The 27,907-nt window shown below is 37.5% G+C and overlaps 1 protein-coding gene and 1 non-coding gene across 2 annotated transcripts; both read right to left on the bottom strand.

Moving 5' to 3' along the window:
* Positions 1-672: 672 nt before the first annotated feature.
* On the bottom strand, positions 673-2,300 carry LOC127126660 (altered inheritance of mitochondria protein 3-like). Its single transcript, XM_051055621.1, has 2 exons — positions 1,884-2,300; positions 673-1,799 (listed from the first exon to the last, which is right to left on the bottom strand). The coding sequence occupies exons 1-2, from the start codon at positions 1,956-1,958 to the stop codon at positions 726-728; spliced, it is 1,149 nt and encodes a 382-aa protein (XP_050911578.1). The 5' UTR covers positions 1,959-2,300; the 3' UTR covers positions 673-725.
* A 17,354-nt stretch (positions 2,301-19,654) lies between these two features.
* Positions 19,655-19,761, bottom strand: LOC127132986 (small nucleolar RNA R71). Its single transcript, XR_007806987.1, has one exon. It is a non-coding gene; the product is annotated as a small nucleolar RNA R71 (small nucleolar RNA).
* Positions 19,762-27,907: the final 8,146 nt, after the last annotated feature.

The following is a 27,907-nucleotide window of genomic DNA, read 5'->3' on the forward strand; positions in this document are numbered from 1 at the left end:
ATAACATTTGAAGTAGACATCTTAAATTTTCCAATGCACTTGGTCCCACCTCAAAATAATTAAAAATGAGTGAGTTATGTCCCTGCGAACTTGACCCAAAATTAGGGTTTCTGTCAAAACAAGTGTATGTGAACTTTGCCAAAAGGGACCAACTTCAAGCCCTTTAGTATGAATGATAAAAGCCTCAAATGACAAAACCTTCAACATAAAAGTTGTATATCTTTTCAAGATAATGAATTTGGACTAAAGGTTTGCATCATTTGCAGCTTTTATGAGAAAGGTATGGGCACCTGAACTTGGACTCTTTGACATTATAACTGTTATCTGAGTCATAATGTTTTGTATTATTGCATGTGTTTCTTTTAGGAATATGAATTTTTGTCCAACATAACATTTGAAGTAGACATATTAAATTTTCCAATGCACTTGGTCCCACCTCAAAATAATTAAAAATGAGTGAGTTATGTCCCTGCGAACTTGACCCAAAATTAGGGTTTCTGTCAAAACAAGTGTATGTGAACTTTGCCAAAAGGGACCAACTTCAAGCCCTTCAACATAACAATAACAAGTCCTTGAATTAGGGTTTTTGACCTATAAATTTTTGTTTTATGATATGTGTTTATTTTAGAATTATGAAAGAAACTTAATGTTTGGAGAATACACAAAGATAAATTTGACATAATACGAATTGATATTAATAAAATTTGGATTTTACACAATGAATCCTAATGGTGATGACCGGGATCACCTAACCGACCTCCGGTCCCACATCCCCTAGCTATCCTAACCCTTGGCCCTAACCCACGTTGACGATTCTGAACCGGTGTTTGTTCATCTGATGGTCCAGGAGCGTCATTACCGCCTACAGGAGAAGATCCGTTGAGGTATTCAGCCAACTCAGCATAGTCTTCAGTATTCAATGATGGTGTACCGGCGTAGCTGAGCTCATGACCCATGTCAGAGAAGTTGGGGTGTGGTTGACTCATGGATGGGCGACCAGGACGGTTGAAGGGGGACATGGGTGACAATGATGGGTCTAGGAAAGGTTGGAAAGGTTGTTGGGGTGTTTGGAAGAGATATGGTTGTGGGATGTTTTGGTATTGTGATGTTTGGGGTTCTTGGCTACGGTAGGTGATGGGGCGGTTAGTGTTTTGGGTAAGGCGACTTTGGTAGGGTGATGGTGTGGGTGCGAAGCGATGTTCGGTCGAAGGTTGATGGTCCATTTGTTGGTGGTGGTATGGGGGATGTTCTTGGTTTTGGGGTTGGGTGAATGGCATGTTTTGGTTGTATGTTTGTGTGTTTGTGGAACGGAAAGTTTGTCGGGTAGGTGGTTGTGAGTAATTGGGCTGAGAATGTTGTTGGGGGTTAGATGTTGAGGCTTCTTGTGTGTAAGTTGTCTGGCGTGGGTCGTAGAGGTACATATCATCGGCGATGAATTGAAATCCAACTGATCTATACCAAGCCATATAAGTACGACTTGGTTTTACCTCATTTGGCATGACTGCGTCAGTTAAGACATGGTCATGACGGTGCTTCCACTTGCGACACTCTGATCTTGCGAATTGTTGCCAAGGGTTGAAGTTCCATTGGTCGTTCACTTTACGCATATGCCATTCTCCTAGGCTAGCTGGGGGATCTGGGATATTCTGGACCATACCAAACTGCAGCTTCACACGATCGGTGTTGTGCAGCTCCACTGTTGTGAACCGTATTATTGGTGTGCATGTTGTCCATACGGCTGCGTCTTCAGGGTTGATCTGATGCTCATGATCCATATTAAGGTATGGACGCCAAATGAACTGAAATGTTAAAGAGAATAGGATTTAAATGAATGAAGAAAAAGTCAATATAATATGAAGAAATAATGTAATTATTTTGCTTACGTCTGCCGGTCGAAGGTGATCCAACAGGTTGCGATATTGAGTAATACAGTGTCTCGGACATCTGCTGTAATTCATACCGCGTGCCGACCATCTACACCAAAAAGTTAAAATAAATTAGTTATGGGTAATAAACTGTAAGGAAGGAAGTAAAGATATAGCAATTTAAACAACTTACTTTTTTGCATATGGAAAAGTGAAGGGGTTGCTATTGACCGGTGCTAGAGACGGTAGTCTTGACCATCCCCATGCTTGTAGTAAAACAGCACATCCAGAAAATGTAGAAGTATCTTTGTGGCAGTTTTTGCACAAAGAACTATAGAGATAGGCTAGACATGCGGATCCCCAACTATAACTACCTATTCTATCTATATGTCTAAGTAAAGGTAAGTACATAATATGCATGCTAGAACCACTACCTTCGGGAAATAAAAGGGATCCTAGTAACAACATAATGTAACACCTAGTTTTGATGATTCGAGCCTCTTCGGTAGAATGCTCATCTAAATAAAAACTATTATAATATGACTTTAGGCGAGATAGTAGTATACCTTGTCCCCTAGCATTATCATCTAACAAATCAACGTTTAAAAGCTCCATGCAAATTGAATTAGGAAAGTTGGTCTTACCATTAACGGCTTTGCCTTCTATTCGTAGTCCTAAAAGCATGTAGACGTCTTCTAACGTCACGGTACACTCACCGGTTGGAAACCAAAATGTGTGTGTCTCTGGCCTCCATCTTTCGCATAAGGCTAGAATGAATTTGTTATCTATAGACCAAGACATAATTTTGCTAAGGTGACCAAAACCGGCGAGTTCAACATAAGGTTGAATCATCGGGTCCATGTGGACAAATTCGTGGACTCTAGTGCGAAACCTTGAGACATCCTATAATAGAAATAATGAAACACATGACTAAGTCGGTATTTCAAAATAAAATGGGGTTGGTGGAGATGAAACATTAAAAAGAAGTATAAGAAAAAACTTACGTATGTTGCGATGTTTGCAACTGTTCCTCTGTGTGCTTCGCCCATTGTGAGTAAAGACATATTGTTGGGGAGTTAGTGTAGATGAAAATGGAAGATTTTGTAGAAGATGAAATTGTAACAGAAGTAATGTAGATGAAGTAGTGAGAAATGTAGATGAAGTAGTGAGAATGTTGGTGTGAAAGAATTGGTGAAGGAGTGAATCAATTTATAGGCAAATGGAAGAGTGCATGAAAAATTGTGTTTGCATGGTGTCTCCACCTCATTTGGCGACCATGTACATTATTTAGGAGGGGGCGCCATTCAAATTGGCGACACCCTAGGGCACATGCATGCAAGCCTAGTTCTGAATGCTTGGTTTCAAGGACTGACTAAGGGGGGCGCCATTCAAATTGGCGACCATGTGCAAGTCCTAAAGGTAGGCGCCAATCCAATTGGCGCCACCCTTTGCATGCTCAACACGTGGCATTGCTGTCTCCTGCATGCTGAACAATTCACTTATGGATGGCTTGCATGATTGACACATCATCTCTGACCATCTTAGGTGTCCGACACGTGTCTGTCTTGTCTCCTGTATGCTGATGACTACCTTCTTGATAGCTTGCCTGGCTGACACATCAACTCACACTGTCTTGCAGGATTGACACATCATCTCTGACCGTCTTAGGTGTCTGACACGTGTCTGTCTTGTCTCCTGTATGCTGATGACTACCTACTTGATAGCTTGCATGACAGACACATCAACTCTTGACTACCTAGCATGCTTGACACATCAACTCACACTGTCTTGCATGACAGACACCTCATCTCTGAACTAGCTAGCATGCTTGACACATCAAGTCACACTGTCTTACATGACAGACACATCATCTCTGAAATTACTTGCATGCTTGACACGGTATCTCAGACTAGCTTCAATGTGAGACATTAATACCATCTATTTAAGTGTCTTACTATCACATTCATCTGCACTTGCAAAATACTTTTCATCTCCAAAATACTTTTCATCTTCACTCACTTTCATCTGCACTTGCAAAATACTTTTCATCTCCAAAATGTCATCTTCATCATTATACAGTATCAACGTTCACTGCAACGGTGAAACTTTTGAGTCTGAGCTTCATGGTTTTTGTTTTAGAAACACTGATACCATTAGAGTTTCGATGAAGAGAAATGCAACCTTTTTGCATTTCAAAAAAAGAATACAATCCTTTATACAGGGAGGTATTGTGTCAAGGATGACATATCAGAATCCTATATTTTTTGAGAATGGTCAATGCAAGTTTTTCCCCCTAAAGATACGAGACGATGAAGATGTGCAAAGCATGTTTCTTAGTCATGAACATTCAGGCATGGATTCTATCGAGTTGTACATTACTCTACAACCATGTATACCGTCTCAACAGTCTCAAGTAACATATCAGGATCCAGCTGGTGGAGATGATGCAGATGATGCACAATGCTCAGATGAACTCAACCCAGAAGCAGAAGTAGAGGTCGACGTTGTTGATGAAGAAGAAGAGGAGACTGAGATACAGGTTGATCACATCCTGAATAACGACGATGAAGATGAGGCTCAACCACCACCAATACCTCCTACTCATGTCTATATTCCTCCTCAACATATGACAAATATGGATCTTCACGATGATGAAATGTCCGACAGTGTCTTCTACAATCCGTATCCGAGACCAGTAGGAGAATTAAAGGTGGGAGACATGTTTCGTACCAAAGAGGAATGTGTCTTGGCAATCAAAAAATATCACATGAACAACTTTGTTGACTTTACGGTTAAACGCACTAATTCAAGAAGGTATGTTATTGAATGTTGTAACATGCTATGTAAGTTTCGTTTGGCTGCATCTTACAAGAAGAGAAATGACTCTTGGGAGATCGCTTCAATAGACCCACCACACAGTTGCGTCGCAACAACCGTTGCACAAGATCACCGTCAACTGAGCACAGCATTGATTTGTCGAGACATTCTGCCATTGGTAAACAAAGACCCATCAGTGAAGGTGAGTATAATTATATCACATATCCGAACAACATATAATTATACTCCATCTTACAAGAAAGCATGGATTGCAAGGACAAAGGCTGTTGAGCAGGTTTTCGGCAACTGGGAGGACTCATTCAAAGAATTACCACGATTTTTATGGGCACTAAAAACTTATGTCCCAGGAACCGTGGCAATTCTGGAGACAGTGCCAGCAATGATGCCAGACGGAACCTGTGCTATAGGTAATAGAATATTCCACCGTCTCTTTTGGGCATTTGACCCTTGCATCAAAGGTTTCGCATTCTGCAAACCTCTCCTGCAAATTGATGGCACTTGGTTATACGGAAAATACAAGGGTACGTTGCTCATGGCAGTTGCACAAGACGGTAACAACAATGTATTTCCCGTTGCCTTTGCTCTTGTTGAAGGTGAAACAGCTGCTGGATGGGGTTTCTTTCTTCGACATCTCAGAACGCATGTCGCACCACAAGCCAATCTATGTCTGATTTCTGATAGACATGCTGCCATCGAAAGTGCCTACAACAACCATGAAAACGGATGGCATGATCCTCCTTCTACACATGTCTACTGTATCAGACACATAGCACAAAACTTCATGCGTGCTATAAAAGATAAGAATCTTCGCAAGAAGGTGGTGAATGCTGGGTATGCTTTAACTCAACCGTCTTTTCAATATTATCGTGATGAGATTCGACTGTCTAATGAAGATGCGGGGAGATGGATAAATAACATCCCAGTAGAGCAGTGGACAAGAGCATTTGACGGTGGTTGTCGATGGGGCCACATGACAACAAACATTGTGGAATGCATGAACGGGGTTTTCAAAGGAATTCGAAACCTGCCTATAACCGCCTTGGTAAGATCAACCTATTATAGGTTGGCTTCTATGTTCGCAACCAGAGGCGAAAGATGGAGTGCAGTGTTAATGTCTGGACAAGTATTTAGTGAATGTTGCATGAAGGTCATGAAAGAGGAGAGCATCAAAGCTACGACACACGCTGTAACCGTGTTTGACCGTCATAGACAAAATTTCAGCGTCCAGGAAACAATGGGCAACAGCGAGGGGAGACCAAATTTAGCCTACGCTGTTAGACTAAACACAAGTTGGTGCGATTGTGGAAAATTTCAGGCCTTCCGCATACCTTGCTCCCATGTCATTGCAGCATGCGCTTATACTCGTCAAGACGCTAACACCTATTTATCTGATGTGTACAAGGCCAACACCATCATGAATGTATATAGTCGAGGCTTTTCAGTACTACCAATGGAGGATTACTGGCCTCCATATGAAGGAGATATTGTTTGGCACAATGAAGAGATGCGTAGAAAGAAGAAAGGAAGGCCAAACAGCACACGTATAAGAACAGAGATGGATTCCACAGATAAAATGATAAGATTATGTAGTATCTGTCGTCAACCAGGACACAACAAAAACAACTGTCCCAATCTAGGAGCATCATCTAGATCTTAAGCTTATTGTAATATGATATCTAGATCTTAAGCTATTTGTAACATTGTATCTACATCTTATGCTTTTTGTAACATTGTATTTTTGTAACAATCAATCATTATATATCATTAAGTTCTTGTTACAACGAGTTTCATAACCAACATCAGTACAAAATATCTGAAAACATAAATAATTCTAACTGATTACAACAATCAAATTAATGTCGTCTCGACCGAACATCATTTCCCTAGCATCCTTATCAGTCCTCATTCGCACCCAACCAAAGATACTGTCAAGTCTCTCAATACTTCTGATTTTTTCCCCTTCTGGTATCTTCCCGTCTAACCATCGAACCAGCTCCCTCTTCAGTTGATCTAACGTGGTGATGTTCCAAAACAGCATCACCAATTGAGGTTTGTCTCTCGCATAAATCACCTTACCGTATCGGCGACGAACACCAAACATGATAGCCAAATGATTATTTGAGTTGTGGAACAATAGGTCACACAACGCATCTATTTATAATACAAAAAAGGCATTTTATGATGGACTCGGCAATTGAGTTGGCGCCTCCTTTTAAAACATACACATAGGCGCCAATTTGATTGGCTAGGGCACCTACCCTAAGCTAGGGCACCTGCCCTAGCCAATCCAATTGGCGCCTCCATTCAAGTTTTAACAACAGTCGCCATATGAACAACTTTCATGTTCATCAAAAATCCATTTGAAACTTGGAAGCTCATCATTAATTTCAGAACATTATAGGTCATTCTGACAGAAACCCTAATTTTGGGTCAAGTTCGCAGATACCTAACTCACTCATTTTTAATTATTTTGAGGTGGGACCAAGTGCATTGCAAAATTTAAGATGTCTACTTCAAATGTTATGTTGGACAAAAATTCATATTCGTAAAAGAAACACATGCAATAATACAAAACATTATAGGTCAGACAACAGTTGAAAAACTCAGAAGTCCAACTTCAACTACCCATAACTTTCTCAAAAAAAATCCAAATGTTGCAAAATTTATATCCAAATTCATTGTTTTGAAAAGATATACAACTTTCATGTTGGAAGTTTTTTCATTTGAGGCTTTTTTAAGGGAGTCGCCAATTGGATTGGCGCCCCCTCTTAAAAAATACACACAGGCGCCAATTGGATTGGCTAGGGCAGGTGCCCTAGCCAATCCAATTGGCGCCTCCTTGTAATTTTTAAGAGGGGGCGCCAATCCAATTGGCGCCTCCCTATTAAAGGTGGGGTAGATTGGGAAATTTTTTGAAACTTGGGTTATTTTGGGAAATAATTTAAAAACTTGGGTTATATTAGTAAAAATCCCGCTATGCTAAGTTCTCTTGAATTATTTTCTAAGAAAAAATTCAATATTGGAAAGTAGAATAAATAATTATATAATTGAAATTCATTCGAGTGTTGTCTTAATCGAGAAAAAAAAATCATTGATAGAGCGATTAAAATCACAGAAAATTGATTTTTTTTCGAGATTGAATTCAAATTTTAAGAAAAAGAGAATTTCTCTCTTTACAAAAAAAAATATTTGTCTTTTGTCTTGTTTGTCACAAATCTCTTCTCCTAAAATTCAAATCGTCAATAACTTGATGTAGCCTCCGGCTAGGCCACTCAATCCTTCACTTTTATTGGAATTGGAAAGTCGTTAAACCTTTTATAGACCTCTTGCTATTTAGGCGTTGTTACGGTGTTTTATCTTGTCGGTTGTTGAATTTCGATGATGATTGGTCAGACAGGTTTTTAGTTGTGCTTGTTACATACAGATTGGTAATCGATTCCATTCATCATCGTCAGTCATCCTTTCGGTGTGCAACTGACACCAGATCTAGGCACAAATGAAAGAAATTGGTGCTTTTAGGTTGGATTTGGCTTTTTAATTGGCTTCGTTCAAAACTAATTTAGATTTGGCTTTGCTTTGTCTGAATTTGTTGTTGTAGGTTCGTTGTTTTGTTATTATCGTTGTTTTATTTTTCATTCGTGTTGTTTTTAAGTTGTTTGGACACCTGACTAAGATGAATTGTCGTGATTACTTGCTGCAATTTATCGTGATTATTTGCTGCAATGTGTCAATGAGTTGTTGATTAATGAATTTGTTACCATATTGATGGTCGAGTTTATTTACCAAACTCTAAATCTGAATTTGGTGTTATTTAATTCATGTTTCACTCTTTTTTGTAATTTGGTTTCGCACCCCTGCATGGATTCGTTGGATTGTGCACGTGAGGCAGGAATGCTAGTCCTTGAATTTGAATTTTCTTTTCTATTTTGTTTGATTTTTATCTTTACTGGATTTGGTTTTATGTCCTTCCAATTTATTTGTATTATTTCTTCTTTTAATTTATTGAGTGACATAGGTTTCTCCGTGTCCACTTTACTTAAAAAAATCACAAAAAAACAAAATAAAAACAATGATTTTTAATTAAGTTCGAGAGAATAGAGATTACTAATAAAAAATATTTTGAATAAAGTCACTACCAAAATAACTTGAATTCGTCATATTAACAATTATCGGTGAATTCACGTAAGGACTAACTCATAAATATTATATAATGGAGACAAAACTCACATAAATTTTTTATAACAACATTTAATATATATTTTTTCAAAATATTAGCATAAATAATTTTTTCATAATTGTCATATTTTTATTATTTGTTTTAAATTATTTGTCACTTTAAAATATAAATACAATATTTTTTCACTAATATATTTATTTTATTTCACTAAATCATTTTATTAGTTACAATTTGTTTGGGGTTGCTTGAGAAGTCCACACACAAAGTTCAATCATGAAGCCTTGCACAGAATGTGCGAGGAACAGACGAGACCTCACTCAAGCATGAAATATGTGATTCCAAACTTTAGTCTACCTTCTAATGTTAGATCTAATCAAACGGTGATTCATATAATGCATCGGGTTAGACGAAAACAGTTTTAATCACTCACTCTACATAAACTTTGCACGCACCAGTTTCATGTATTCATTTCATTCTCAATCTTAAACTTGTTATGATATAATTCAAGTTAGTTAGTTAATTAGATAGTTTGTTATAGTTACTTGGGTTACAAGTAACTGACTTGTATATATACATATGCATAGTGTAATCCAAAATATCAAAAATACAAATACTTTTCATCCTCTCTCTCACTCATTCCTTTCTCACCCAAGTGTATCAGGCACTAATAAATTGGTATTTATAGCTTATGTTTCGTTCTTCATGATCGTGTATTCAAGAATTACACGTTGATGGTCGTGTTTCTAGGGATCGTGAATCGTGTTTGCTGCAAAGATGAATGGTGGCAATGGTATTCCCAATTCTCTTCCAATTCTTGATGGTAAAATTTGGACCTGGTGGAGTGAACAGATGCAGTCCTTATTTGGTTTTCATGAAACGTTATAAGTGATGACTAATGGTATTTTTGAGCTTGCTCACAATGCAAACGATGCTCAGAGAATCATTCACAAGGATGCCAAGAAGAAAGATTGCACAGTTGCGTTCTATATTTAATCTGCAGTAGATGCGACAAATTTTGATCAAATTTCTCATGCTGAATCGACGAAAGAGACATGGGATATTCTTGTCAGACACTACGAAGGCAGCATGAGTTACTGCATATGGGAGGAGGTGAAAAGATTGTAGGTTATGTCTCGAAGGTGCAGAATCACGTCCATTTCATGAAAGGTTGTGGTGAAGTCCTAACTAATAAGATGATAGCTGAGAAGGTAATGTGTATATTGACATCTCACTTTTATAACATTATCGTAGCCATTCGAGAATCCAAAAATCTTACAGCCTTGAAATTGGAAGATTTTTTTGGTTCGTTAGAGGCGCATAGTTAAGGATAGTTGAGAGGAAAGAGGTTTAATATTCAATACAAGCACTGCAGACCAATACGTGGAATTAGCATGGAGGTTCCAACATGTTCAAGGGCAAATGAGGCAGGACTCAAAGCAATAAGTCTTGGGTGAATCCTCAAAAGCATGAGGTTGATGATAGGGTTTTTGAATCCTCGAAAAGAGGAAAATGAACCTCATATCAAAAAGACAAACAGGAGAAGAAAAGTGTGCAGTGCTATAATTATGAAAAATGGGGTCACTTGGCCAAGAATTTCTGGTACAAGAAAGACAATGGAGCAATAAAAGGCAAGGATAATGAAGGAGAAAACTTTGCATGTCAAGATTCAAATGATTCTAAATGTATGGTGTTTATGGCTTCAGTTGTAGATGAGCATGTCGACTCCAAGATATGGTTAATCGACATAGGCTGTCTGAATCACGTGACTGGTTAAAGAGTGTGGCTAGCATATTTCGATGAGTCGAAGAAGAGCAAGGTCAAACTTACTGATAATAGCTCATTACAAGTAAAAGGTACTAGCAACATAGTTATTCAAATGAGTAACAGAGCAAAAGCTATGATTAAAGATGTACTCTATGTACTTGGAATGAAGTGTAGTCTGTTAAGTGTTAGATAACTAGTTGAAAAAGGTTTCTCAGTGGTTATGAAAGATGGAGCCTTAGAATTGTTTTACACCTAGAATAATTTGGTCTTAAAATCATCTTTTTCGAAGAATAGGACATTTAAGACCATGATCAGTTCGAATGAGGTACAATGCTTAAAACCATTTGTCGACCACATGCATAGTTGGTTGTGGAATTTGAGATTTGGGCATTTAAGTTTTAGTTCACTCAACCAACTGACTACTCAATATATGGTAACTAGTATACCAAATATTGTGATGCCTAGAAAACTCTATGAAGGTTTCTTAGTATGGAAGCAATCCATAAAGTTTTTTACTTCGACTATGCTAATGAGATCCTCTTTGATATTAGAACTAGTACATTTAGATGTATGTGTCTTATTTGAGGATCATACCATTGGTGGAAACAAGTATTTTGTCTCATTTGTCTATGAATATAGTTGAAAGCTTTGGATCTACGTGATTAGGTGCAAAAATGAAGTATTTTCAATCTTTAAAAGATTCAAAATATTTGTCAAAAACCATAGTGAAAAGAAGATAAACGTCATGAGAACAGATGGAGGTGACGAATACACGTCCAAGATATTTGAGGAGTTTTGTACATAACATGGTATTGGTCATGAGGTAATTGCTTCTTACACGCCTCAACATAATGGAATAGCAAAAAGAAGAAACATAATCATATTGGATATGACTAGATGCATGTTAAAGCAAAAGAATTTTCCAAAATCCTTATGGGGTGAAGTAGTCACCACTGCTGTTTATATTCTGAACAGGTGTCCTACCAAGAAACTGAAGAACAAGGTTCCTGAAGAAGTATGGAGTGGCAAACAACCATCAATGAGTCATCTGGAAGTGTTTGCCTCTTTTTCTACAAGCACGTTCCTGATGCAAGAAAAAGGAAGCTTGATGATAAAAGTGAACCTATGATTCTGGTATGATATCATAAGACTATAGCATACATGATATTCAATCCAATCAGTGATAAGATTGTGATGAGTCAAGACATTGTGATTGATGAGAACTTTTCTTGGGATTGGAATTCAGGTGATGCAACTAACAAGTGATTGATGAGCTATGACGTTGACAAAGAAAGTAGTGAGCATGAAGAAATTCTAGCTAATAACATACCCAATTATTGTCAAAGATAAAGCAGACAATATGCAAAGTGTGGCTAGCACAAGCCAAAGACCTCAAAGAACCAAAGTTCTCCCAACAAGGCTTCAAGACTGTGAAGTGGTTGGTGATGATGAAGTCGCATTAGATGAAGAATTGGTTCATTTCGATTTACTTACAGGTGATGAACCAGACAACTATAATGAGGCCTTAAAGAATAAACAATGGAAGGCAATTATGGTCGAAGATTTATGAGCGATCAAAAGAAGCAATACATGGGAGTTAGTTGACTTGCCATCACATACAAAAGTTATCAAAGTGAAGTGGGTGTTCAAGCTGAAGCATAATCTTGATGGGTTGATTGTAAGACATAAGGAAAAATTAGTAGTTCAATGATCTCTTCAGATAGTAGGACTCGACTACTCTTAAGTATATATGTCAGTAGCAAAATTATAGACTCTCAGAATGGTGGCAGCCTTGGCATGCAAGCAAGGTTGGTCGATATTTCACTTAGATGTGAAATTAGCATTTTTAAATGGTCCCCTAGATGAAGCAGTGTATGTCACACAACCTCATAGGTTTGTGATACAGGAGGAAGCAATGGAAATTTACAAGCTGCACAAAGCCCTATATGGTCTCAAACAAACACTTAGGTCATGGAACAAGAAAATTGACTAATACTTAGTCGAATTGAGATTCATCAAATATAGGCATTAGTATGGTGTTTATGTACATGTTATGGCACAAGATATAACTAACATATGCTTATATGTCGATGTCTTGCTAGTAATTGGAAATATCATGGAGAACTTGTCGAAGTTCAAAGAGCTGGTGATGAGGGAATTTGAAATGTCATATTTAGGAAACTTTTGGTATTTTATAGGCATGCAAATTCAAATTACCATGAAAGGTATGATGTTGCATCAAAGGAATAATTTCAAAGAAATACTGATGACTTCTCGGCAAGTGTATCAATAGTATCATAGTAATAAAAATATATTGAATCCACACGGACTGCTATTTAACAAAACAATATTTATGCAAGTTTACAAAGTAACAGTTGAGGGGGCAAGTTTTAATGCAAAAATTAAAAGTGGTTCTAAAAATATGTGAAAGCATATAGGTTTTATGTAGAATCCCTTATTTATCCCTCGTTGATATTTAATTAATTACATGAATGAGAAATTCGTTATAAACCCACGGTAAATTAACAAAACCACTATACTTGATCCCTTGGTGTATAGATTACTCATTCCTATTAGAGGTCTCCTATCCATATTCAACCAGCGTAAGTGAATTTAGGCAATGCAATAATACGTTAACTCTAATGCCACTACTAGAGGTCTCATATCCCTATTCAACCAGCGTAAGTACAATAATTGCCTTATTTCCAATGCATAGACTAATGGTCAGTATTCACTATGCATCCATAATTAGATTAAAATAGTATCTCACGTAAAAAACATTAAGCATAAGAGGCAAATAAATAGAAATGTAACTTCAATTAATCATGGACGGACAAATTAAATGTATGTCCCAACATGCTCAAACTAAGTTCATACAAAATCTAACATAGAGAAGTTTAGTTACTCATAATGATACAAATAAATACCAAGAAATAAGATGAAGATTGCATGTGAAAATCCTTGAAGAAATGGCCTCTAGTGGCTTCTAATGCTCTCAAAATCGCCCCTTTGATGCTCTTTATTATCACTTTTAGTCAAAATTCTAGAACCCTTGAAAAGATGCAAAAAAAAAACCTTTTTAAACCATGCAGAACATGATAGAAACGCGTTAGAAAAGGCTCCAAAAAGGTACCATCGCGTGGGTTATAAGATGCATCGTGCGCGATGCAGCTGTTACACTTCTATCACGCACGCGATGGCGCGTGATTATTCCAATAGTTGTATCGTTTTTGCTCCTTTTTCCATCAAATTTTCATTAAATATTTATTTCTTCATACTTATTGATTTTTGCATATTTCTTTAGTCTTTATTCTTCATTTCTGCTCATCTTTGATGTGTTTTGCTTCATTTCTTCGACATAAAACATGCAATGATAGAGTGTCATCACAACCCCAAACTTGAATTGTTGTTTGTCCTCAAGTAACTTGTTTGCATTGCAAATTTCAAACAGAAAATTAAGTTGCAACAATAACTAGTGAACATCACCGTACGAAATTGGTTTTGCCTGACCACCATTATAGATTCCAACTACAATCTGGAAAACTCAGAAAACATCCTCAATCTTTGACAAGTACTCAACCTGGCTCTCATCTCACCATGACTCACTCAACTGATAAGATGGTCTCTCAATTAACATGCAAAATATTTTATACTGAGTTTGATCATGTTCTAATAAAATTCATCAAAGAAACCAAAACACACACACTTGATGGCTTTTTCGGTTGTAACGTGGCTTATATTCGGGTATGACATTTTTGGGAAAATAGGTTTAAACCTTTGGAGTTAGGTACCTAATTCTCCTATTGTTATCATTCCAACTCTTTTCCTGATTAACAGTAATAGGGATATCGATATTATGGTCCTCAATATTCATTTTGCATTCTTTTTCTCTTTTTTTTAAGAAGTTTTTTTTAACTTCTTATTTTCTCAAAAAATTTAATTTTGACCGTTTTTTCTCTACTACCCCAACCCCAAACTTAAATCTTGCTCACTTTCAAGAGCAACCCCTAAACTTATTCTTTTTCATACAACTTTAGAACTAAAAATTTATACCTAACTCTAAAGAGATGATGGAAAGATGTAATCTTTCAAGTCATATGGCTAATAAATAAGGCTAAGTCACCGAAAGAATGATTAAGTTCAAACTGGTTAGCAAAGGACTTTACCTATTACTATATGGTAGTTTTAAAAAGGCTCAGAGTTCATAGAAAACAACTGTCTCAATGTGTGTAAATCAAACTAGACAAGTTGAATTGGAAACAGTTCAAACCTGATAAAGCAATAATGCATGGATACACTCAATGCAAGCAATAATGAATAGTGGAAATAATTTGGCTTAAACCTTACTAGTTGAGGTATCTGAAGGTTAAGTACAAGTTTGTCGATTCCTTTTTCATCATTTGCTTTTAATTTGTAAATCACTTTCCTGATGATCAAGTTTCGTCTGATGGTGCTTTTGGTTCATCTATTCAATGCTAAAGTTGCATTTTTTGTAAATTTGAAAGAAATAGTAGTAGCAAACTCATTCATTAAAGACAAACATGATTAAAATCATATAGTGGGGAAGAGTGCTTATAAGTGTTACTACTATTCGTTGGGCATACTTTAAAAAATAACAAACAAAAAAAACTTCTAGAAATTTAAAATGTGCTACATGTCTTTTTCACATGTTATCATTGCGGAAAAGATCACACATGTCATTCATAGTGTTGTTGAAATCATTATTTTGTCGGGTTCATTCTGCTATCATGTGTTCTCTTCTTCTTTCTTACTCTTGATCTTGATTTTTAAAATAGTTCTCCATTACTTTGTTGCTTGCAAAGCATGCTCTTAAATTTTGGGTAGGCATGTGGTCTTCTTGTTCGTTATAAAAGTCTCTAAATACTGGTGTGAATCTTGGGAGTTCAACATATAAGGTGGGTGATGTTACTCCCACTACACAAGCTTTCCTCCTTTTCTAAAATTCGGATGCCTGTTGATTTTCTTGAACGTGTGTCACCTACTGTTGCACCTGAGGTTGGTATAATTCTTTTTCACAAACATGATTAAAATCATGCAGTGGGGAAGAGTACTTATAAGTGCCACTACTCTTCGTTGGGCATACTTTAGAAAATAACAAACAAAAAAAACTTCTAGAAATTTAAAATGTGTTGCATGTCTTTTTCACATGTTATCATTGCGGAAAAGATCACACATGTTATTCATAATGTTGTTGAAATCATTATTTTGTCGGGTTCATTCTACTATCATGTATTATCTTCTTCTTTCTTGCTCTTGATCTTGATTTCTAAAATAGTTCTCCATTACTTTGGCGTTTGCAAAGCATGCTCTTAAATTTTGGGCAGGCATGTGGTCTTCTTGTTGGTTATAGAAGTCTCTAAATACTGGTGTGAATCTTAGGGGTTCAAAATATAAGGTGAGTGATGTTACTCCCACTACACAAGCTTCCATCCTTTTCTAAAATTCGGATGCCTGTTGATTTTCTTTAACGTGTGTCGCCTGCTGTTATACCTGAGGTTGGTATAATTCTTTTTCATTTCCTGCTTGGTTATCCTCTTGATCTTGTTGAGCTTCTCCTGTTGGGTGATTATGTTGAAGCCTCATAATTAAGAGTCGATGGGCGCTTTTGGACCTATCATCTCGTCATCTGGGTAGGTGGGTACTCCGGTTCTCTTGCATAATTCATTAATAACACAAAAATGCCCACAAGTTCGTTATACAACGTTAGCCATATTTTAAATATTTTCAGAAATTAAACACTATACATTAATAGGCTCAACCCTCAAAAGAGCCAAAAGTCCTAAGCACTACTTCACAATAAATTGTGGTTGATTAGAGGCGGCTTCTAGAGTTTTCACAAAGAATGAGGCCCATGCCCTAGGGATTGGATGAAGTGAAGTTGTTTTAAGTTACAACGCTAACCATGCTCAATCACACATACAACCCCGAGTCAATAGAAAACATCAAGCATTTCTTGTGCTATGGCTTTATTTATAACACGATGCTCATTTCTACAAGTCATAAGAGCACAAATGGGGTGAGGTTGAAGATTCAAAGTAGAATTAATAGCACTAGCAGAGTAGTCAATATACTTACCTCGCACATATGTAGTATAAGAGCCCACATCACTAAAAGCAGTGTTTGTATAAAACTCGAGACCAATTATTTTGTTGGTTTCCTGAATTAAATTATTAAAACTCACCTATTATCAATGTTACAACATTTCCGCCACTTCTTCAAAGCCTCTCAGGTCATCGCATTCAAAAGATCTTTCTCTCATGATATGGTAGTCAACCAACTTTAAATACTTTTCAGCATTTGCTTCAGAAAGACACTTCCGATTTGGAAAAGTTTGAGAATTTGGTGTGGGAGTAGCGCGTGATGATGAACCTTTTGTAACCCTACCTTTTTTGAATCCATTATTGCCTGCAACAATACATAAATAATTGCACAAAAGAAAGTATTAAGTAGAACGTGGTGATTAAAAGAGATTTGAGGTTAAAAGATATCAGAGAAAAGGGTTGTAAGAAAAATATATTTGACAATCTCTATTTTTCGTTCTCATCGTGCGCGTTATGCGTCCATCGTATGTGCGATGCTAATAGTTCTTCTAATGTCTCTCTGCCAGCATCTCTATTGTGTGCATCATGCGTCAATCGTCTGTGATACAAATGGATCTCAGATTCTTCAACGTCTCAATCGTGTGCATTATCAAGCCATCACATTGATGACACTGAAATTCACCGTATTTTCGACTCCGATTTCGCATGCATTTTAGTTGTTTTATTATTACTTTATTATGTTATTACTATGTTTTTCTTTGTTTTTAGGTTTTCAGTCTAATCGGAGCCCCGATCGAGAAAAGGAGTGAAAACGAGCTAAAAAACCTAAAAATCAGCATTTTGCACTTGTGGCTCCCACTGTGGCTGGCACCATGGGTCCAACCATGACGTGTCATAGCTCAACTTCCATCAACTGCCACGTCTCCCACTATCTCCATTTGGGCGCCACAATTTACCCTTATGGCAGGCGCCATGGTGTTGTGGCGGGCGCCACAAGAAGAAAGTTTTTCCCTCCCAATTTCAAACTGAAGGGCATCCTTGTCATTTCCATTATTTTCCTTGCTTATAAATAGAGACTCGTTTTCATTTGTTTCATCATCCAAACTTAGAGCAAACTTAGTTTCAATTAGGCATATATTCAGTATTTTAAAAGTGGTAATCGCTTCACATTGGGGTGTTGCCACAATTGTGTAATCGAGTATGTGATCGAGTCTGTAATCGAGTTTGGAGCACTTTGGAAGGAAGTTAATCCTGCCGCCATTTTCATTTCCGTTTCGCATTTTATTCAACCCTCTAATTGGAGCAGATTTTATTGCTTTACCTTTATCTACTTTACTTTCCCGCATTGTCTTTACTTTTATTTATTTCTCGCACTCGCACTACTTTTATTTATTTCTCGCACTCGCACTACTTTTATTTATTTCTCGCACTCGCACTACTTTTATTTATTTCTCGCACTCGCACTACTTTCATTTATTTCTCGCACTCGCACTACTTTTATTTATTTCTCGCACTCGCACTACTTTCATTTATTTCTCGCACTCGCACTACTTTTATTTACTTTCCGCACTCGCACTACTTTTATTTAAATTAAAATGCACCTTTACTTTACCATGTCTAACTAAACCTATAAAGGTTAGAATGTAAGGATCGTAATTGAACCGATAATCCGTACAATTGTTCGTAGAAACACTTAAGGGCTATTTTGACTTTCAACTTAAATTTTCCTGCACTTAATTTCCGTTGGGTAAGATCGAAAGCCGTCCAACGTCTTTTTAAACTTAGTTGTTTTTAACTATTTCAAATACAGCGAAAGCGCTTTGTTTAGTTCATTAGGAGTTTTTAACTTAAGAAGAAAAGTGATTTTAAAACTATTTTCGGACGCGTTTATAAGTTTAGAGTCTGGTTCGTGAGAACCTCTTTTGGTTAAGAAATCCAGGTTAAAATACTTTTCAACTTAGTCAAGATACTATATTTCTTAAAAATAGGTTTACTACTCTAACGCAATGCGCGCCTTTTTATAAGTGACAATAAGAGGATTTGATTAGGGAGTACAACTCGGTTCTGAATACACGAAAGCGACAGTTCCTGTTAAATTGGTTCTTTTCAAAGTAGGAAACACTGCCCATGAGTAATTCTATTAGCAAGTACTTGGATTATTAATTGATTATGTGAATTATATTCGAGCTTGTCTTTATTAATTGAATTTTATTTAATACTTTATTTTCATTGTACACTCTAAACCCCCTATTTCGATTACCTTAGATAAACACCATAACAATAGATAACGGTAGATTGACACTTGATCTCTGTGGATTCGACAATCTTTTATATTACTCTGACGTGTTCGTATACTTGCGAAAAAGCACGCATCAAGTTTTTGGCGTCGTCGCCAGGGACCCATTTCGTCAAATTTCGTACCCTGTTGTTATATCGTTTAGACTTAGGTTATTACCCGCCGGTCAATGGGAAGAACTCGCAGCACCGAAAGCTTAGTATACCCTCTGGCAGAACCTGAACGTTACGCTTGCGCACGTTTATTTTTCCATAGAATTAGGAGAGCTATGGGCGAAGATCAAAACCAAAGACCTCTTAAGGATTTCACCCAACCATCCAACAAAGAACCTAGTTCTAGTATAGTAAACCCAACCATCCCATCTAATAGTTTCGAACTTAAACCCTCCCTGTTGCAGCTAGTGCAACAGAGACAATTCGCAGGTCTTGCTACTGAGAATCCAAACCAACATTTAAAAATCTTTCTCCAATTAGCAGACACTTTTAAAACCAATGGAGCTTCTCCTGAGGCAATCCGTTTAAGATTATTCCCTTTTTCCCTCAGAGATAAAGCCCTACCATGGTTAGATTCCCTTCCACCCAATTCCATTACGACTTGGGATAACCTTAGAAGAGTATTCCTTGCTAGATACTTTCCCCCAAGTAAGATCGTCGTTCTTCGAAACCACATAACTAGATTTACCCAGAACCAAGGAGAATCGCTGTTTGAAGCTTGGGAGAGATATAAGGAGCTGTTAAGAGCATGCCCACATCATGGTTTAGAAAATTGGTTAATCATTCAGACCTTCTATAATGGACTTCACTATAACACTAAGATAACCATCGACGCTTCCGCAGGCGGTGCGCTGATGAACAAACCTTATCCTGAAGCTAGTGCCCTCATCGAATATATGGCTCAAAACCATCAATCATGGGGAGTCGAACGAGCGACAGTTGAGAATAAGGAAGCCCAAGGAGGAGTACATGAATTAAGCTCTATAGACATGATGCAAGCTAAAATGGACGCATTAGCCCTCAAGGTCGAGCATATGTGCATAAACCCGAATACTGCAGCCGCAGTTTCGTCGGATTGTGAGATATGTGGAACCAAAGGACACCAATCTGCAGAATGCAGTCTACTAAACGAAACCCACTCTGAGCAAGTGAACTACACCCAAGGGAACCCATATTCGAATACCTATAACCCTAGATGGAGGAATCACCCAAACTTCTCCTATAAGAACAATAACCCAATCCAAAATAATGCACCTCCGAGACAACCAAGTTACCAAGCCCCAAGACCAAATCAACCTATGCAACATGTGCCACCAAAGCCGAGCCTTGAGAAAATTATGGAAAATTTTATCACTGCTCAAACCCAACAAAACAAAGAGTCCATGAACCAAAACATTCACGTTAACGAACTGATTACCCAGTTAGGAACCAAGGTTGACCAAATAGTTACTCACACCAAGATGCTTGAAACCCAGATCTCTCAGGTAGCTTTAAACCAAGCCCCCCATACTACACCTGGAGGACAGTTCCCTGGACAACCTCAACAGAATCCGAGAGGGCAAGCCAATGCCATTACCCTACGAAGTGGGAACGCTTATGATGAGCCACCAAACCCAAGATTGAGTGAACCCAAAACTTCTAAGGAATATACTGAACCCACAGACGAAGTAAAGGAACTAGAGGAATTTGGAAAATAGGAAGGTCAAGAAAAAGGAGAAGAACCTAAAGATAAAACTTATGTTCCACCCCCTCCATATAAACCACCGACACCATATCCGCAAAGACTCAAACAAACCCAGATCAATAACCAATATCAGAAATTTATTAAGGTTATAGAAAAACTTCACGTAGAAATCCCTTTCATGAAAGCCATCACCCAAATACCTTCTTATGCAAAGTTTCTCAAAGACATCCTTACCAACAAACGTAGACTCGACGATCCGAAACCCTTGGAATGCAATTCTATTTCCGAGAATAAGTTAGCCAAAAAAGATAAAGATCCTGGAAATTTCTCCATTCCTTGTCTTTTGGGAAGTCATGTCATCGAAAAAGCTTTTCTAGACTTAGGAGCTAGTGTGAGCTTAATGCCTTTATCAGTTTGTGAGAGGTTAAACTTAGGAGAATTACAACCTACTAAGATGTCACTTCAGTTAGCCGATAGATCTGTTAAGTATCCGATAGGCATTCTAGAAGATGTCCCTGTTAGGATAGGTCAATTATTTATCCCTACTGATTTTGTTGTCATGGACATCAAAGAGGACAATGATATACCAATCCTTCTAGGTAGACCGTTTTTATCAACTGCAGGAGCCATAATAGATGTCAAAAGAGGAAAGTTGACCTTTGAGGTAGGTGACGAGAAGATAGAATTTATACTTTCGAAATTTCTTATGTCACCTGTGATGGGAGACGCATGTTATGCCATAGATATCATTGATGAATGAGTTAGGGAATTAGAAAAAGAAGAAATCATAAAAACAATTAAGTTGCCATCAACTCTCATACTGGAAGATGATGACTTTAGGAAACCCTATATCGATGATAACCTTTACGAATATTTATCCCTTACCCCAGATCCTATGCCATGTGTAACACCCATATTTCTACCCCAAAATACTTAACATATAATCAGAGTAAATAAGCACGCATATAAACAAAAGGGCGTCACGTCGACGTTTCCAAAAACTAAAAGCTTTCAAAAACCAACATCATTCATCATCAATATACAATACACCTGGTCATTTAAAATAACACACTCCAAATATCATGAGTCATCAGGAATATGCGTTTGCAGCGGAAAATAATGAATACTCATGTATTTCATAAAATGATCCATGTCCCATACCATGATCATCTCCCACTAATCTCCTCAAGATAAAATAAAACCATATCCAGAATATTTGGCACTATGGCCTCTCAAACAACAATTTCAAATAAACATGTTCACAAGTAATAGCATAATGCATATCCAAATAGGATATGAGTTCAATACTACTAACCTACCCCGTGTTACATGACCAGAGCATTGACTCACTACCTAGTCTCCAAACTAGAATACGGAAGCTCTCCGGCTAAATCTCGAATGAGCTACCTTTCACTTACTTCAGCAATACTACTCCTGAGTATATGCGCGATGCCCATGTAAAGGCAACATTCAAACAAAAAGGGTGAGAATTCAAATCATTATGAAGAAGTATAATCAGGCACAATGATTAAATCAACAATTAAAGGAATTCATCACACTTCGTATAACCATGTAAATAATACTAACCAACATTTATTTCACATGTTTCAAGCACACATAACAACTCAAGGAGTATAATATTCAAATCCAATATTATATTCCCAAAATACACATAACTACAATTATCACATACTTTGCCAAATTATGTATCCAAACATCACCAAATTCAATTACCATATCTCATACACACATCACAATCACATTAATGCATACATTCAATTATCACAGGACTCTAATGTGACTCAATGCAAGACATGAGACTCTATGCATGCGGTACCTCAATGTGAACCCAACGTTTCACCGCTTTCCGATTCAATATCTAGAATCCAAGCCACTACTACGCCTATTTCCAATTAAGGATCAACGTATGCTACGCCTATTTCCAATTAAGGATCAACGTCTATGTGAACCCACAGTTTCACCGCTTCCACCATGAAGCTGACCATGCCATGAATGAATGTACAAATACCAACACATATGCAATTAAGATCATCTCTACCATCTTAACATTCCACATATCACCATAATTCAACTTTATGAATTATCCACCAATGGTAGATATACACATTCATAACAACATATCATTCACAAATATAGGCTAATTATCAAATACGCACACTTAGATTTCATTCCAAAACGAATACAACATTTAAAATCTTAATTTTTCACTTTTCAAACAGTGTTAACCGGTTAACACATATGGTTAATTGGTTAACGCAAAACAGAATGCACTTCTTGGCAGATTTCAACAGTGGTAACCGGTTAACGCTCGGTGAGTAACCGGTTAACACAAAACAGAGCAAGTAACCGGTTAACGCTCGGTGAGTAACCGGTTAACGTAAAACATAATTGACAGATTTTTAAGCAAGTAATCGATTAACGCTCGGTGGGTAACCGGTTAACATAAAACAGAATCAGATTTTTTTTGCATTTTTCATCGTTGGAGGACTTTCGGACCTCCGATTTCGATTCTGTAAAAAGCCAAACATTTAGAAAATTATGACTCATACAATACCCTAATTATATAACGTTAATTTTCAATTTTAACACAATTAAATCACCACAATCAAGAGTACTCATCAAACCTAACAATTCTAAACAACCATACAAAATTAGGGATTTTAACCTAAACATACTTCTACCCATTGACCCAATCATACTAACCCATAATAATAAGGATTCCCCCCTTACCTCTTTAATTTTTTGGAAACCCTAGCCCCTCTCTTGTTCTTCCCCTCTTCTCCTTACTTTTCCTCTTCTCTTTCTCTATTGCCTTCAAATGATCAAAATAATCCTACTCCTCACTCTCCTCACCTCTTATATACTAGTATTCTATTTGGGCTTAAAGAACTAATTTAATTATTAGGCCCAATAAGACCTAATATTTAAATATCTCTAATTAGTTCAATTAAATTAAACTAACACAATATGCACACCAAGTTAATTAATTCAATTATTCATTATATCTCATATCATCTAAATAATTAATTAACACACCAAATTAATTAATATAATTGATTATTATACTACCTAACAACCAATTAATTAATTAACACTCCGAATAAATAAAATAAAATATACTAATAATAATATAAGAATAATTACTAAAATTGGGTTGTTACACCATGCCCTAAGAAACCAACCTTAGAACTTAAGGAACTGCCTAAGAACCTGAGATATGAGTTCCTCGATGAAGAGATGAACCGTCCAGTTATAGTCAGTGCCACCTTGAGCCAAGAAGAAACAGACCAACTTTTAGATGTTTTACGAAGATATCCCTCAGCCTTAGGATATAATATCTCTGACCTGAAAGGTATAAGCCCATCCGTATGCATGCATCGGATTTCGCTCGAAGAAGATTCAAAGCCCTCCAGAGAACATCAGAGAAGAATAAACCCTATAATGAGTGATGTTGTTAAAAAAGAAGTTCTTAAGTTACTTGAGGCAGGCATAATCTATCAGATCTCGGATAGTAAGTGGGTGAGCCCTGTGCATGTAGTACCTAAAAAGGGAGGCATCACAGTCGTACAAAATGATAAAGGTGAACATGTGGCAAAACGGATGGAAGGAGGATGGCGGATGTGTATAGACTACAGAAAATTAAATAAAGCATCCAGGAAGGATCATTTCCCTTTACCATTTATAGACCAGATGTTGGAGCGACTAGCCAGACACTCTTACTTCTACTATCTAGATGGATACTCTGGATTCTTCCAAATACCTATCCACCCCGAAGATCAAGAAAAAACTACCTTTACATGCCCTTATGGAACTTTTGCCTACAGACGAATGCCATTCGGCCTCTGTAACGCCCCAGTTACTTTCCAACGCTGCATGATGTCAATCTTTGCAGATTACCTAGATGGTATCATGGAAGTATTTATGGATGATTTCTCGGTTTGCGAATTTGATTTCCATAATTGTCTTGCTAACCTTGAGAAAATCTTGGAGAGATGCGTGGAGGTGAACCTTGTACTAAATTGGGAAAAGTGTCATTTCATGGTGACCGAAGGGATTGTTTTAGGACATATAGTTTCCGAAAAAGGTATTGAGGTAGATAGAGCTAAGATAGAAGTTATAGAGAACCTAAAACCACCCAAAACTATCAGAGAAGTCCGAAGTTTCCTTGGACACGCTGGATTCTATCGGCGTTTTATCAAGGGCTTCTCCAAAATAACTAAACCTTTAACTGGCATTTTAATGAAAGATGCTGAATTCATTTTCAATGAAAAATGTAATGAAGCATTTAATCTTTTAAAGCAAGCGTTAATATCAACACCCATTATGAAACCCCCTGATTGGTCAGAACCTTTTGAGATAATGTGCGACGCTAGTGATTATGTCGTTGGAGCCGTTCTAGGACAAAGGAAAGATAAAAAATCACATGTGATTTATTATGCCAGTAGAACCCTAGACGCTGCCCAACTTAACTATGCAACAACTGAAAAGGAATTACTCGTTGTAGTTTTTGCTATAGACAAATTTAGATCTTATCTAGTAGGAGCCAAAATTATAGTTTACACCGATCATGCTGCCATTCATTACCTATTAAGTAAAAAAGATGCCAAGCCCAGGTTACTCCGATGGATTTTATTACTACAAGAGTTTGATTTAGATATCAGAGATAAAAAAGGCACTGAAAATGTAGTAGCTGATCACCTTTCTAGGCTAGAACACCTGAAACCAGACTTAGTACCCATAAATGATGATTTTGCCTATGATAGACTGATAGCTAGACTAAAAACCATTAAAGATGATAGCCTAGGCCCTCATGAGCACTTCCAAAAATCCTTAGCTGTAAGTAACGTACCATGGTATGTAGAATTTGTTAATTACCTAGCTGTTGATATCATACCCCCTGATCTTGACTACCACCGAAAGAAGAAGTTCTTCAACGATGTAAGAAACTTTTATTTTCATGGTGTAGCTTTCCTATCTGTTGTCTTACCGTGCACTAAACGTACTGATGTACGTAATGAAAGGAATTGGACCTATGTTTTAGATGCTCCACCTGTTTTGGGTCCACTTCCTCTTAATGTTCCTGATGAGGAGGGACACGACACTGATGAAGAGTTTAATCGGAGAGAGCGATCTCCCATACCTCATGTGTCCCCCCATCACCCTTCACCACCACACACCGCACCATCTTCTTCTTTTGCAGGTTCTGCCCCTAGATTTTATGATACAAAGGAGATGTGGCGCGACCACATGGCTAGAGAGCAAAGGCGTGATGACCTACTCTATACCATCAACAACAATTGGCGGACAACATGAGCTTCATGCAAGAATCGTAGCGGAGGACAGATATATCCTATGAGACTGTTGTACAGTCCCTGCTTACGATCACAAACGAGCAAGCCCGTCAGTAGCACTACCACCGTCAACATTTTGCATTGATAGAGGCCACTCAGGGTTCCATTTTAGGCAACCTTCGAGAGGTGAGGACTGCTCAGGACGCCTTACAGGCCAGGATGGATCAGAGAGACCGTCGTCGCAGCCGATCCCGTCGTCCACCTCAGGATGGCGAAGGTACCAGTGGTCAGCAGTAGGATGACATGTTACTCTCCCCTTATCTTATTTCGTAACATTGGAGACAATGTTCGATTTAAGTGTGGGAGGAGATTTTATCGTTGTTTATTTTTCTTTGCTATTTTTAGTTAGATTGTTTATCTTTATTGCTTTTTAGTTGTTCACTTTGCTTCATTTTTCTTTTAGTTTGAGTGTTTTAGATAATGCATGAGTCTGACGAGTCACCAGTATAATGTATCTTTAGTACAGTCTAAACTCCTCATTCCTTTAGCCCTACCAATTTTTTTTTGCAAACGAAAACGGTGTTATTCTGAAAGTTTTTGGGCTTTAAGACAGGTTTGAGTTGGGATGTGGTGACTTGGGAGAACTTCTTGAAACATCAGTATCACTTTAGCACCATAGACTTCATGAATATAGGAATCACTCCCGAAACCCCATATATCATGGCCTTAATCATCATTTTAGTATAAGTCCTCAATAGTTTATTCTAGCAGTCATCTCCGGCTTACGCATCCTTTACGTAGGGGACCGATGAACATAAGTGAATGATCTAGTGAAATAAATAAAAGAAAAGAAAAGGCAACTCCGGTATAGGTGACCCTCACAAAGTCATTTAAACCAAAAAGTTGTAAAAATTTACTGCAAAAGAAAAAGAAAAAGAAAAACTCACCCGCTGTTAGTTGGTTCAGAGGTATCTGGCACTGAACTCGGTAGGGCGGATTACGATCCGATCCCCCACAACTGCATTTGGGTCAAATAAAAGGGTTTACACAGATTTATGTGCCAAAAACCCCATGTTTAGGATCAGAATCACTAACCGATCACTCTGTTATGAAAGCATGTACGGATAACGAGCTTAATGTGATTGCGCCTGAATGAAAAGGACCCAAAAAGAGATGAAGAGGTAGGCCTAGGTATTGTGGGATAATATGGGTTGGTTAATATAGGAATGCAGTTTATGTCCGTGTTTGCGGATAAGTGTCATCATGATACCCTTAGTTCACTCAGTTAGCACCTATCACTGCTTCCCGACTTGAACTTAGAAGCCTTTCTAGCCCGAATCACTCGTTGACACCAGTTTTTCTTCTATGAACTTTTTAGTGTTTTGCTTGAGGACAAGCAAGGGTTTAAGTGTGGGAGAATTTGATGACACTGAAATTCACCGTATTTTCGACTCCAATTTCGCATGCATTTTAGTTGTTTTATTATTACTTTGTTATGTTATTACTATGTTTTTCTTTGTTTTCAGGTTTTCAGTCTAATCGGAGCCCCGATCGAGAAAAGGAGTGAAAACGAGCTAAAAAACCTAAAAATCAGCATTTTGCACTTGTGGCTCCCACTGTGGCTGGTGCCATGGGTCCAACCATGACGTGTCATAGCTCAACTTCCCTCAACTGCCACGTCTCCCACTATCTCCATTTGGGCGCCACAATTTACCCTTATGGCGGGCGCCATGGTGTTGTGGCGGGCGCCACAAGAAGAAAGTTTTTCCCTCCCAATTTCAAACTGAAGGGCATCATTATCATTTCCATTATTTTCCTTGCCTATAAATAGAGACTCGTTTTCATTTGTTTCATCATCCAAACTTAGAGCAAAATTAGTTATATTTAGACATATATTCAGTATTGTAAAAGTGGTA

Source organism: Lathyrus oleraceus, chromosome 3 (assembly GCF_024323335.1).
Source record: "Lathyrus oleraceus cultivar Zhongwan6 chromosome 3, CAAS_Psat_ZW6_1.0, whole genome shotgun sequence".
NCBI classification, from domain to species: Eukaryota; Viridiplantae; Streptophyta; class Magnoliopsida; order Fabales; family Fabaceae; genus Lathyrus; species Lathyrus oleraceus.